Below are 15231 nucleotides of genomic sequence, written 5' to 3' on the forward strand. Positions count from 1 at the left end.
TGGATTCCTTTGAGTTTATCTTGCATATGCTTCACTGAGCTTCTTGAATCTGTAAAGTTATGTCTTTCCCCAAATTTGGAAGTTTTCAGCTATAATTTCTTCAAAAATTTTCTGCACCAATCCCTCTCTCCTCTTCTTCAGGGACTCCAATGACATGAATGTAAGACCCTTTGATACAGTCCCATAGGTCAGTGGGGCTGTTTATTTTTGTTTTCCATCTTTTTTCTCTTTATTCTTAATTGGAATTATTTCTACTGAATTACTTTCAAGTTCACTGACGCTTTCCTCTGACATCTCTATCCTACTATTGAGCCCAGCCAATGAATTTTTTATTTTGCATGTTGTACTTTGTAATTTCTAAAATTTTCAGTTGGTTCTTTTCTATATATATAGTTCTCTGCTGAGAATTTCTACTCTTCTATTCATTTCAAGAGTGTTCACCTTTATGGAGCATGGTCGTACTAGCTGCTTTCAAGTCTTTAATAATCCCAACATCTAGATAATAACCGGGTTGGCATCTATTGATTATCTTTTCCCTTGAGAATTGGTCAGACTTTCCTGGTTGACTCATTTTGGATTGTATCTGGAGATTCTGAATACTATGTCATGAGACTCTGAGTCCTGTTAAAAGCCTCTGAGGAATGCTGACTTTCGTTTTACCAAGCACTCAGGCAGTTTCAGATCGCAAGTTCTGTGTGGCCTTCTGTGCATGTCATTTCTCCCACACTCTCTGGCTCTCAAGGACTCCTTTTCCCAGTTCTTCTCACCAGAAATATGAGATTCTCTCAGAGTTTTAGCTCCCTATGCTACTGCACAATTCTTTGGAAGCGAGCCCTCAAGAAAAAGAGATAAAAGAAGGAAGGAAAAAAAGAATACAGTTGACCCATGAACAATGCAGGGGTTAGGGGTGCCAACCCTCCACGCAGTCGAAAATCTGAATATAACTTATATTCAGCTCTCCCTATACGTGGTTCCTCAGGATCCGTGTGTAAGTGGACCTGCACAGCTCAAAACTCCTGTTGCAAGGGTCAACTGTAATGTGGATTTCCCCCCACTCTTCACATGCCAGGGGCCCATTTTCTCAGAGACAGGTCTTATCTCAGGGTTTCAGGTGTCTGAAATACTGCTGTCACGTCATAGTAGTGTTCCACAACTAGGGCTGGCCTCAAGGCAGGACCAGAAAGTAAACAAAAAAACAATAACAAACAAACAAGGATTCTCCCCCATGCTCTCCAGCTTGCAGGGGTCTTTTCTTTAACTTGTGCTCAGGCTAGAGAGATGGGCTTCTGCCTTTGTTGACTCCTCCCACTGTACAGTTCTCCCATTAGCCTGCTCTTGGGTCAAATGTGGGGTATAAAGAGGAAAAATAAACATGAAACTCACTGTTACCACACTGGTTATTCATTAATTACTGTTTTCTCTCCTCAAATTCACTGTTATTATTCAGTTTTCAAAGGCCTCGGGTAGTCACTTTCTGTACTTTTGTCTACAGGTTTTTGTTGTGACCATTGGGAGACACGGCCTGCCTCTTACTCCATCTTGGCTAGAATCAAAAGTCCCCTGATTTTCTCTTTTACTCACTGGTGTTCATTTCATTAGGCTTTGGAGAAAGGAGTTTTATGACATGGCATCGTTTTCATGATTTTCTCTCAAAATTTTTCCACAATTTCATTTTAAAAGAGAATTAAGTATGAATCCAAATAAATCAGGGCAGTCTGCTTGTCGACTGGGCAGGAAAGAGGCAGGAAAGAGGCAGGACACAGAAAGGTTTCTCAACTCCCATTAAACCCACAGTGATGGTTAATTTTCTGTGTCAACTTCACCGAGTTAAGGGATGCCCAGATAACTGGTCAAACACTATTTCTGGATGTGTCTATGAGTGCGCTTCCAGAAGACTGGCATTTGAATCAGTAAGCTGAATAAAGAAGATCACCCTCACCAATAGGAATGGGCATCACGCAATCAGTTAGGAGCCTGAATAGAATAAAAAGGCAGAGGAAGGGAGTATTTGCTCTCTGCTTGGTCTGGGACATCCATCTTCTCCTGCCCTGGGAAATTAGGACTCCTGGTTCCCAGGCCTTCAGGTCTGGTCTGGAACTATACCACTGGCTTTGCTGGGTCTCCAGTTTGCACAGAGCAGATTATGAGGCTTAGCCTCCATAACTGCGTGAGCCAATCCTTCATAATAAATCTCTTTCTATATATCTATATATATCCTATTAGTTCTGTTGTCTGGAGAAACCCAACTAATACACCCATATTTCTCCACTTCTTCATATGTGTGAGTGCTGTCTTGAGAAAGACAAATAATCCTTATGATTTCAGCCCCCTTAACTGAAGTGAGAAAATGGATTATCCTGTGCTTAATTCATGAAACAAACTTTTAATGTGTGTCTAATACATGCAAGGCACTTTTCTAAGAATTAATGTTACAAAGTCATATATGATATAATTTTTGCTCTCAAGGAACTAACAGTACAGAGGGTAGAAAAACATGTAAACAAATCATTACAGCACAATGTACTAAACACTAGAATAGAGGTTAAAACAAAGTGTTATAAGAACAGCAGAAGAGACAATGACTAACCTGTCAAGAACAGGAAAGTCAATACGTAAAATGATGTTTGAGCTTTGTGGAAAAGGAAATAGGGTAAATGCAGGCACAGGGAGAAACATGTACAGTGATACAGAGTATCAAATAGCATGATGAGTTTGGGAAATGGCAAAAGCATTGATGTGAACCCCAGGGAATGCTGATATTTAGGGTGACAGGCAGAATAAAACAGCCACTTCTGTGGAAGAATAAAATGGAATAATCAGAGATGGGAGGAAATTCAGGACTATGGTTCTGAAAGCCAAAGACGGTAGAACTTCAGGGAGTTTTTAACCATATTAAAACGAAGAGAGAGGTCAATTAAAATACAGACTGAAAAATCAGCTTTGGGATTTTGCAATTAAGAGATTACTGGAAATCTTTGAGAGAGAAGTTTCACTACAGTGGTGGCTAAGTCAGATTAGAATAGTATCTCATTTCCTTTCTTGCCCTACACCAAGTCCTGGCAGACATAACGTCAGGGACAGCAGCACCATTCAAATAGAAAAGTTGTTTCAGGCTTGAATGTTTCTTACCAAGTCTGTGGATGGTCTTAGCTTCTTAGTTCCCTCAGGAAGCTAAGTATTATCCTCCCCCTGCCCAAATCCTCACATTATTCCCACAATTGATATCAAAACTGCCTGCCAGACAGCCGTTTCTACAGCCCCTTTATTTCTTCCTAAACCATGGCCTATGAACGTTCTTTTGATTTTCTGAGACTAGGGATGTAACTAATCACATACTGAAACCCATTCCCCCATGCTACTCCCCATGTGAGTGATGGGTCATTCCTCAGGACTCATTTCCAGAATTCTAAGCAATCTTCAGATGCAGCTTTTCACTGGTGAGTCTCATCAGACAGGGGTAGAACAGTATAACCAGATTGTCAATATACTTGACCATCCTTAAGCCACTAACTAAATCTCTTCATGTTTTTCTTTTTGTTAACTGAGTTGTAATTTATATACAATAAAAATGCCAGCTTAAGTGTTCAGTTAGATGGCAATTGTGATCACTCATATAACCTTTACCCAAAATAAAATACTGGACACTTCCATCACCTCAGAAAGTTCCCTCATGACCACTTCCAGTCAGTCTCCTCCAACCTACCAGACTTCTGGTTTCTGTCACCACAAGTGAGTTTTGACTGGTCTTAGAATTTATATAAATAGAATCATCCAGCATGTGTTTTCTTTTGCTCCAGCATATTATTTTAGGAATGTATCTGTGTTGTTGCTTGAAACAGCAATTTGTTCCTTTTTATTGCTGAGTATTGATCCACTGTATTAATATAACACAGTTGGTTTAACCATTCTCCTGTTGATGAACTTTTGGGTTGTTTCTGGTTTAGGGCTACCACAAAGCTGCTATGAAATTCTTATACAGTCTTTTTTGCGGCCAAAGATTTTCATTTTCTTGGGTAAATACTTAGCAGTGGAATTACTGGCCACAGGGTAGGTATATATTTAACTTTATAAGAAACTGACAAACTTTTTCTGTGGTGGTTGTATCATTCATTCTACATTCCCACCTACAATGTAGGAAAGCTTCAAATGTTCCATACACCAAGTTCCATACTTGGTATTGGAGCAGGCTTGTTGATTTGGGTACTGTCAGGCTTTTCTATTTTAACCATTTTAGTGAGTATGAAAAGGTATCTCACTGAGGTTTCAATCTTCATTTCCTTGATGACTAATAATATTGAGAACACTTCCATGTGCTTATTGGCTATCTGTATATACTCTTTTGTGAAGTGTCTGCCTTTAGGTTTTCTCAATATCCATGATTTCTTACCAAGCTAACACAATTGTCTATGTATGTAGAATGGTCATCTAATATATTAGTTTTTTATTCCTGCTATAACAAATGACCACAATTAGTGGCTTAAAACAACAAAAATGTATTTATTATCTTACAGTTAGTTCTATGGGCTAGAATTCCAACTTAGGTCTCACTGGGCTAAAATCATCGTGTCAGCAGGGCTGCATCCATCTCATACGCAAGATAATATTCACCCTAACCCAAGATCCCCCCCAAATCAACACATTATAGCATCAACTCAAAGTCCAAAATCTCAGGACTTCCCTGGCAGTCCAGTGGTTAAGACTCCATCTTCCAATGCAGGGGGCACAGGTTCAATCCCTGGTTGGGGAGCTAAGATCCCACGTGCCATGCGGTACAGTCAAAAAAAAAAAAAAAAAAAAAAAAAAAACTCCAAAATCTCACCCAACTCAAAAGTCCCAATCTTATCATCAAAAATCATCTAAATCAGGGATGGGTGAGATTGGGTATAATTTATCCTGAGGCAAAATTCCTCTCCATGCATGGACATGTGAAACTAAAAAACAAGTTCCCTGCTCTGAAAAACAAAGATGGGACTGCCATAGGATAACACATACAGACGTTCCTGTTCAAAAAGAGAAAATGGAAGGATAAAAAAGTTACTGTTCCCAAGCAATTCTGAAATCCAGCCAGGCAAACTGGAAGCGGTTTCAAGTCGTGGCAGAATTCACTATGGTTCTCAGCTCTACATTATGGGCCTCCGCCCTCTGAGCCATCCTTCCTTTTTATAAAGGGCAGCTTGTGTTTAAAGCTGAGGAGTCTTATCAGCCTGTCTCCTGCCTGTAGAATTTTGGGGCTCTGATAGCCTTCTTTCACTTCACCTCTCTGTTCCTTTCAGTCCAAGCTGGCAGTGTTTCTGCTGGTATAAGATTCTCACGAGCCTTGTGGGACTACCATATACGTACAGAGACTCCACTACACAAGAGGCTCCTCCACAGATCTTGCCTAGATAATCCCATCTCTATTTTTGGTTTCTGCTTAGATGCTGAGGGAATCTATGAGTCACACCCTTCATCTCTCAGTGTTTTGTGTGAGTGAATACGCTGACCTTTAAATCTTTCTGAGGTTTCAGGAAAAGGCTGTAGAGTAACTCTGATTTTTTCTCTAGAGAAGGCTTTCCCAACACACATCTCTTGATTTTAGCATCCTTTGCCATTTTGGTAGGCTGACAATTTCCAAAATCAACAACTCCTGGTTTATTTTTGTTTTGTTTTTGAGATGTAATTGACATACAACATTATATTAGTTTCAGGGGTACAACATAATGATTTGGTATTTATCAAGATCTCCTGGTTCATGTTTAACAGGTCTCTCCTCAATTTATTACCCTACTCTCAAATTTTACTACAAGTGGCAAAAAGAAACCAAGCCACACCTCAACATTCTGCTTGGAAATCTCAGTTAAATATCCAAATTCATTGCTTACAAGCCCTGCTTTCCACCTAACTGCAGGATACAATGCCACTAAGCTTTCTGCCACAATATAACAAGGATCCCCTTCCCTCCAGTTTCTAATACCTTCCTCATTTTCTTCTCAGCCCTCACCAGCAACACCTTTAATGTCCATATTTCTATCAACAGTCTGTTCACAATGCTGTATGATAAATGTTTTCTCTATCCTGCTCCTCACTTCCAAGTCTAGCAGAGTCATTAACGCCCATATTTCTACCAGTTTGTTCAAGGCAGTGTAGGCTTTTTCTATCATGTTCCCCAAAACTCCTCCAGCACCTGCTCACTGCCCAATTACAAAGCCACTTCCACATATTTAGGTATTTGTTACAGCAGCACCCCACTTCCAGGTACCAAAGTCTCTATTAGGTTTTTGTTCTAGTTTTGAGATATAAGTGACATATAACATTGTGTAACTGTACGGTATACAATGTATTGATTTGATACACTTAAATACTGCAAAAATCTGTTAGTTTTCTATTGCTGCTGTAACAAATTACCACAGACTTAGAGGCTTAAGACAACATTCATTTATTTACCTTACAGTTCTGTAAGGTGAGGTCCAACACAGGTCTCACTGGGCTAAAATCAAGGTGTCAGCAGCATGGCATTCCTTTCTGGAGGCTGTAGGAGTAAATCCATTTCCTTGCCTTTTCCAGCTTCCAGACATCACCCATATTCCTTGGCTTATGGCTCCCTTCCACCATCTCCAAATCCAGCAACAACAGTGCATCCCTCTGAACCGGCTTCCATCATCACATCTCTTTACTGACGCTTTTCTTCTGCCTCCCTCTTCTACTTTTAAGGACCCTTATCCTTATATTGGGCCCACCTGGATAATCCAGGATACTCTCCTTATCTGCTGATTAGCAACTTTAATTCCCCTTTGCCATGTAATGTAACATATTCACAGGTTCTAGGAATTAGGACAGGGATATCTTGGGGGTGGAGGGGGCATTATTCTGCCTACTACATCTACTAATTACTTAAAAGGAACGAGAAGCAAACCATGATTCAAAGCGGCCTAACAGGACTCAGATGGAAGTATTAACAGCTAAACAAAGGAACGAAACACCCTCAATCAACAGTTGATTAATCTATTTTTAATTTTTCCAATATTTAGTGAATCTAGCAATCTAAGTGAAGATTTTTTTGTTTTGTATTTGTGCCACACACTGTTAGCTGACTAATCCGATACCCATTTTTAATCCCCTCCCTTCTCCCAAGCCTGCCCCTTGGGCTATAAAAGCTATATACTCACTTTCCTGGCCTCCTAAGGTTAGTCATAACACAGTTGTGCCAAATAAAATCTAAAAATTGCCTTGGGAAAAGCTTTTGCATACCTGATAAAAGGGGCAGACAGCACTGGCTCTCTCTGGCCCCCTTCTCAGTACCCCTCCCACCTTGAATGGTGCACTGCCAGTAATTCAGGCATCTTATTTTGCAATAATGTGAGGACGTCCCAAAGAATTTAAGAGACACCAGCCCTGACACTATTGAACTACTGAACCAACACCAGCTACTCTGTGCTTATTTTGTTTGTTACTATTTAATTCTGGCTTTGTGTTATTTTCAGCGGAAAGCTTTACTAATATTATGAAACTACATTCAACACAACTGCTGGTTAAACGTAAGTACCCTCCTCCAAAACTTATTTTCTTGTACAAATACCAGATTCACTTGAATGAGTTATAATTAGTAACTATTAACTACAACTATATATTAATAACTGTTAGTAACTATTTTCTAAATAACATTTGTTATATATCTTAGGACTCTGAATTATACATACTCATTCTAGGACATTTGGAAATTATCAAAAGTTTAAAGAAAATAAATAGCCACAATTCCAAACACCCAGAGATAACTTACTGGTAATATATCAGTGTATATCCAATCATATATTTTTATATGCATACTTAGAATATTTTTAAAAGAGACTACAGGGAATACACAGACTTGAATCCAACTTTCATTTAGCACTTTATTGAAGACTTTTCCATATCATTAAAGATGTCTCAAAAATATATTCAAAAAATTAAAATATTTCATAATATGACTAAAACATGATTAATTAGATCATTTTTAACAATGTCAGACATTCAAGTTGTTTTTTCCTTTTTGCTAGTGTAAACAGTGTTGCAATAAGCATCATTGTATATAAATATTTCTGTGCTATCTCTGATTGTTTTCTGTGGATAATTCCATAGATGTGGAATTACTGGATCAAAGGGATAAACCCTTTCAAACATTCAACAAATGCTGCCACGCTGCTTTCTAAAAAGACTGAATCAATTTATTATTCTACCTCCTGTATACAAGAATATCAATATCCCTTACAAGTACTGACTGCCTTTTTTCTTTTTTGCCAATTTGACTGGCAAAATATTATAATTTTTCAAAATTTATAAAGAACTCATAAACTCAATAGCAAAAAAAACAAACAATCTGATTGAAAATGGGCAGATGTGAACAGACATTTTTCCAAAGAAGACATACCGATGGCCAACAAGTACATGAGAAGATGCTCTACATCATTAATCATCAGGAAAATGTAAATCAAAATCACAATGAGCTATCACCTCACACCTGTTAGAATGGCTACTATCAAAAAGATAGAAGCAGCAAGTGTTGTTTAGGACATGAAGAAAAGGGAACCCTCTGCACTGTTGGTGGGAATGTAAATTGGTACAGCCACTATGGAAAACAGTATGGAGGTTCCTCAAAATATTAAAATAGAACTACCATGTGATCCAGCAATTCCATTTCTGGGTATTTATCTGAAGAAAACATTAATTCAAAAAGATATATGCACTCCCATGTTCACTGCAGCATTATTTACATTAGCCAAGATATGGAAACAACCTAAGTGTCCATCAACAGATGAATGGATAAAGAAATTGGGGTACATATATGCATTGGAATATTATTCGGCCATTAAAAAAGAATGAAATCTTGACATTTGTGACAACATGTACGGACCTTGAGAGCATTATGCTAAGTGAAATAAGTCGGACAGAGAGAGACAAATACCATATGATCTCTTTTATATGTGGAATCTAAATAAATAAATAAATACATAAAACCAGGCTCATAGATACAGAGATACAGAGATCAGACTAGTGGTTTCCCAGAGGCAGGGACTGGGGGAGTGGGAGAAATGGGGGAGCTGTTTTGGGGTTTGTTTTTTTTTAAGTTTAAATAAATTGAATTTAAAAAGCACAAAAAACAAAACAAAAAAATATTGTAACTCATTGTTGAATTTTTAATTACATTTTTTGGTTACTAGTGAGAATGACTATTTAAAGATATTTAGATCCTTTATATTGATTATTTTATGAAGTATCACTTGGAGTTTTTTGAAGTATAAGAGTTCTTTATATATTATAGATGTTAGCCTTTTGATGTACTTGTTATATTTTTTCATAAATCAACTATACTCTAATATAAAATAAATTTTTTAATAAATATTTTATTTCAATGTATCATTTACTTTTTAGTTTTGTTTATATATTTTTATGACATTTTAAAATGTAATCAAATCTATTAGTATTATCCTTTGTGACTTCTTTCTCAGCTTTATTAAACAGAGATGGTTTTCACATGACAACCACATTTTAGAAAAGAATGCTTTAAGACATTATGTTCTTTTCAATTCCTACTGGCTTTCTTACAGTCAAAAAGTAAAATTAACAGAAAGAGAACAACAAATACTCCACTAAATATGTAAGTATCACATCGTAGGTTTTAACTATTCACATACCTGCTTGTCACAATTATGACATCCTCAGAGATGGTAGCCATTTCTTTGATAGTAAGGTAGCACATTCTTCTCAATGTTTGCTGAAAAATTATTTATAAAAGGCAAAAGGTTATTCATAAGGAAATGGTTTTTTAAACTGTTTGAAGTGAGAGCCCCAAGTCAATATATTTAGAAAGCTATTCTTAAAAAGATTCTCGGGCTTCCCTGGTGGCGCAGAGGTTGAGAGTCTGCCTGCCGATGCAGGGGACACGGGTTCGTGCCCCAGTCCAGGAAGATCCCACATGCCACGGAGCTGCTAGGCCCGTGAGCCACGGCCGCTGAGCCTGCGCGTCCGGAGCCTGTGCTCCGCAACAGGAGAGGTCACAACAGTGAGAGGCCCGTGTACCGCAAAAAAAAAAAAAAGGCCTGGATGAGAAAATATTCAAAATTCTAGTATTTCCTAAACACAAGTAATTGATGCACTAACAGTAGAAGACACCTAGATGAAAATTCAAAAATTCAGTTAATTACATGGATCTTTATACAGAAGGACCCAAACTGTGACTGTGACAATGTGAGTCCAAAGACAGGTTTTTCAAAGTGCTAAAGGCTTGTCCTAGAAAATGTATTTTTTAAATTCTTTAAAAATATATACAGAGAGACATGCAGACTCTGTGTTTTCCTCAGTTCAGCATATTTTTTCTTAAGGTATTTGTGGTTGTACAACTACTATTTTCAATTATCAAGATTTCTAGATGGATACCTGGATCCAAAAGAAGTGTTAAACAAATTTTCGCCCACCCTTTCTCCTCACCTGGATCTCTGATTTTATTCATAAACACTCATACTCAATGCTCAAAGCCTTGGTTCCTCTAGCCTGTCTAGCCTCATTGTCTACCAAGTAACTTCATATTTCTTATAAGTAGTGAAAGTCAAATACATCAGACCCAGCTCCAGAGTCCAAGCTGTACAAAGGATCTGTTGGAGACTACTGAGCCCATTAAGGAACAGGCAGAACAGAGTGAGGATTCTCATGGTGATTAAACACAGAAAAAAATCACCCCAGAATGAGAAAGGCAGCATGGGGGCAGATAATGAGGCATATCACATCCATATGAAGCTACTATGAGAAGAAAGCAAAAAAAATGACAATCAAAACTTCAGAGCAGAAGAAAATTTACACTCCCCCCCCAAGCAAAAATCTACCATGAAGCAGAATAAAACTGGAGATCCAAAAAAATTTAGCTAAAGCACAAAAAATGGAGGCTCAACACTGTTAGTCACTGGGGAAATACAAATTAAAACCACATTTCATATACCACCTCACACCCACCAAATTGGCTAAAATTAAAGAGTGACAATGTAGTGTTGACAAAGATGTGTTTTTAACAACTATACTGCCTAAACAAATACACAGAAATGCTGAATAAAACAGGAACAAAAAAATTTTAATACACAGCCAAGGGAAAATGAAGGGAAATTCACAGGTGCCCAAAATGGAAAAACACACAACTCATAGCCACAGAAGTGTAAGCCCAGGGTCTTGCATAGCATAAAATATCTAAAGTCTACAAAAGATGGGATTCTAGAAGGTATATTCTTCAGGCACAGGGAAAATTATTCTAGATAATAACTCAGAAATACAGTAAGGAATGAAGAGTAAAAAAAAAAAGAAAGCGGTAAACACTAACAAGACAGAATGGTATTGGCGTAAGAATGGACAAATTTATCAATGGACAGAAAAGACAACCCAGAAATATACCCACATACATACAGTAAACTGATCTTTGACAAAGGAGCAAAGGCAATACAAAGGAGTAAAGATAGTCTCCTCAACAAATGGTGCCAGAACAACTGGATATCCGCATGCCAAAAAGATGAATCTAGACGCAGACCTTACACTCTTCACAAAAATTAACTCAAAATCGACCACAGACCTAACTGTAAAATGCAAAACTATAAAACTCTTAGAAGAAAACCTAGATGATGTTGAGTATGGTGATGACTTTTTAGATACAACGCCAAAGGCATCATCCATGAAACAAATAATTGATAAGTCAGCCTTTATTACAATTAAAAACTTCTGCTCTGCAAAAGACAATGTCAAGAGGATGAGAAGATAACACAGACTGGGAAAAATATTTACAGAACACATAACTGAGAAAGGACTGTTATCCAAAATACACCCCAAACCCCCCAAAAAACAGAAAAACCTCTTAAAAGTCAAAAATAAGAAAAACAACCTAATTTTAAAATGGGCCAAAGACCTTAACAGATACCTCACTTAAGAAGAAAAACAGAAGGCAAATAAGTATATGAGAAGATGCTCCTCATTATATGTCATCAGGGGAAGGCAAATTAAAACAGCAAGATAGGGCTTCCCTGGTGACACAGTGGTTGAGAGTCCGCCTGCCGATGCAGGGGACACGGGTTCGTGCCCCGGTCCGGGAAGATCCCACATGCCGTGGAGCGGCTAGGCCCGTGAGCCATGGCCGCTGAGCCTTGCGTCCGGAGCCTGTGCTCCGCAACAGGAGAGGCCACAACAGTGAGAGGCCCGCGTACCGCAAAAAAAAAAAAAAGAAGACAAATAATCTGAATAGCAGCATATCTATTTCCTTTTAAAGTAGTTAATTATCAAAAACCTTCCTACAATGAAGATGGTTTCAATAGTGAACTCCATCAAACATTTTAGGAAAAATTAATAATGATTCTAGAAAAACTCTTCCAGAGAGCAGAGGAAGAACCACTTCTCAATTCATTTTATGAAGCCAACATTACCCAAATACAAAACCCAAGAAAAAACTATACATAAATATATTTCATGACCACAGACTCAAAATCCATAACAAATTTTAACAAACAGAAAACAAAGATTTTATATTTTCCAGGAAAATAAATGCATCTCACCATATTAATATACTAAAAAAGGAAAACCACAATAATTCAATGGATATAGAAAAGACATTTGACCAAATTCAATACCCATTTATGGAAAAAAAAAATCTCCCAGCAAACTAGGAACAGAAAGGAAATTCCTCAACCTGATAAAGGTCACTTATGAAAAACTTGGAGCCAGCATCACATTTAATGGTGAAAGATTAAATACCTTTCCTCTAAGATCAGGAACAAAGCAAGGATGTCCTCTACCATCACTTCTATTCACACTATACAATAGTGCAAGAAGACAAAAAGGTAAGATAAACAAATAAAAAGCATACAGGGCTTCCCTGGTGGCACAGTGGTTGAGAGTCCGCCTGCCGCTGCAGGGGACACGGGTTCGTGCCCTGGTCCAGGAGGATCCCACATGCCACGGAGCGGCTGGGCCCGTGAGCCATGGTCGCTGAGCCTGCGTGTCCGGAGCCTGTGCTCCGCAACGGGAGAGGCCACAACAGTGAGAGGCCCGTGTACCGGAAAAAAAAAAAAGCATACAGACTGAAAAAAGTAAATCCTAAGGAATCTCCCAAAATACTCCTAGAAGTAATAAATAAATTTAACAAGATCACAGGAAACAGGTCAATATACAAAAATCAATTTAATCTCTATAGACTACCTACAAACAATACAAATGCAATAGTATAAAAAATGTTAACTGTTTCAGGGATAAAGTTCACAAAATATGTATAAGACTTTTATGCTGAAAGCTACAATACTGCTGACAGAAATTAGAGACCTGAATAAAGGGAAATATATACCATGTCTATGGAGTAGAAAACTCAATAATGTTATAATGTCAATTCTCCTCAAATTGATCTCTTTGTTTTAAATTTTCTTGTAGTTGAACATATTGATCTTTAGAGTCAATGCAATCACCATCAACATTCCAGCAGGCCTTTTTAATAGAAATGAACAGGTTGATTCTAAAATGCATAGAGGAATGCAAAGAACTTAGAAGAGCCAAAACAACTTTGAAAAGGAAAAAAATAATAATAAAATAGGAAAACATGCACCACCTGATTTAAAACTTACTATAAAGCTACAGTAATCAAGACAGTGTGATGCTGGAATAAGAATAGATATATATATCAATGAAAATAATAGAATGTTCCAATGTGCCATTGTAACGCAATCATCATTATTTCTTCCTCCTCCTCCTCCCTCCATATTGGTATGCAATTATTCCAGTAGAATTTGATGAGAAAAGAAAGGAGGAGGAAAAGGAGGGGGTGGTGGAGGAAGAGGAAGGAGATGAAAAGAAATTCAACCCTCACTTTATATCATGTACAAAAATTAACTCAAAATGATCATAAAGCAATTTAAGACACAAAAACTACAAAATGCCTAGGGAAAAAGCATAGGAGAAAATCTCTATGACCTTGGGTTAGGCAAAGATTTCTATAATACACATCAAAAACACAATCCATAACAGGAAAAAAAACCATGATAAACTGGACTTCATCAAAACTTAAAACTTCTGCTCTGTTAAAGACTAAGAAAGTGAAAAAACAAGACACAGACTAGGAGAAAATATTTGGGAAACATCTGATAAACAACTTCTATCCAGAATACATTAAGATCTTCAAAACTCAATAATAAGGAAATATACAACAAATTATTAAAATTGGGCAAAAGATATGAACAGATCCTTCATCTTGGAAGATATATAGAAGGCAACAAAAGCACATAAAAAGATTTTGAGATAATTAGTCATTAGGAAAATGCAAATTAAAACTACAAAGAGATACTACTACATACGTATTAGAATGACTAAAATTAAAAAATAAATAAACAAACAAAAAACATATAATACCAAGTGCTGGCTAGAATGCAGAGCTACTAGAAGCTTCATACAGTAATGGGGGGAATGGTACTGTCACTTTGGAAAATGGGTTGGCAGTTTCTTACAAAGTTAAACATATATACACCTATCATATGACCCAGCAATTCCACTCCTAGGTATTTACCCAAGAGAAATAAAAACTTACATTTAAAAACTTATACATGAATGTTTATAGCAACATTATTCATAACCACCAAAAAATGGTAACAAACCAAATGCTCTTCAGCTAATGAACAAATAAACTGAGGTACATCCATACAACAAATTACTACAATGAAATAAAAAGGAGTAAACTGACACAAAAAATAACATGGACAAATATCAGATGAATTATGCTAAGTGCCTGAAAAGAAGACTCAAAAGGCTTCATATAGTATGATATCATTCTTATGACTTCTGGAAAGGCAAAACTATAAGGAAAGAAAAGAGATTACTGGTTTCCTGGGCCTGAGGATGCGAGGAATAGATCATATAGTAGGGAACTTTTTGGAGTGATGGAAATGTTCTAAATCTTGACTGCAGTGATGATAATACTACTGTATGCATTTGTCAAAACTCATAAAACTATACCCTAAAAAGCGTGAATTTTACTATTTGTATATTATACTTAAAAAAAAAAAGAAAGAAAAAGAATGCAGTGGTGAGTGAATGAAAAGGCAAGCCACAGACTGGGATCTGGGAAGGAGAAAATATTTACAAAACACCTATCTGATGATGGTCTTGTATTCAGAAAATAAAAAGAACACCTACAACTCAATAAGCAGAAGATAAACAACCTGATTTTTTTTTAAAAAAAAGGTAAAAGATTTCAACAGACACTTCACCAAA

The 15231-nt window shown here is 37.2% G+C and overlaps 1 protein-coding gene across 2 annotated transcripts in view; it reads right to left on the minus strand.

The window, feature by feature from the left end:
- COPG2 (COPI coat complex subunit gamma 2) overlaps window positions 1–15231 on the minus strand; it is a 129682-nt gene that overhangs the window by 105278 nt on the left and 9173 nt on the right. For both annotated transcript variants that reach the window (XM_067747017.1, XM_067747018.1), the window contains exon 5: window positions 9648–9727. In XM_067747017.1, the coding sequence (XP_067603118.1) occupies window positions 9648–9727 (80 nt within the window). The remainder of the gene's footprint in view (window positions 1–9647; window positions 9728–15231) is intronic.

This window comes from Pseudorca crassidens, chromosome 8 (assembly GCF_039906515.1).
Source record: "Pseudorca crassidens isolate mPseCra1 chromosome 8, mPseCra1.hap1, whole genome shotgun sequence".
Taxonomy (NCBI): Eukaryota; Metazoa; Chordata; class Mammalia; order Artiodactyla; family Delphinidae; genus Pseudorca; species Pseudorca crassidens.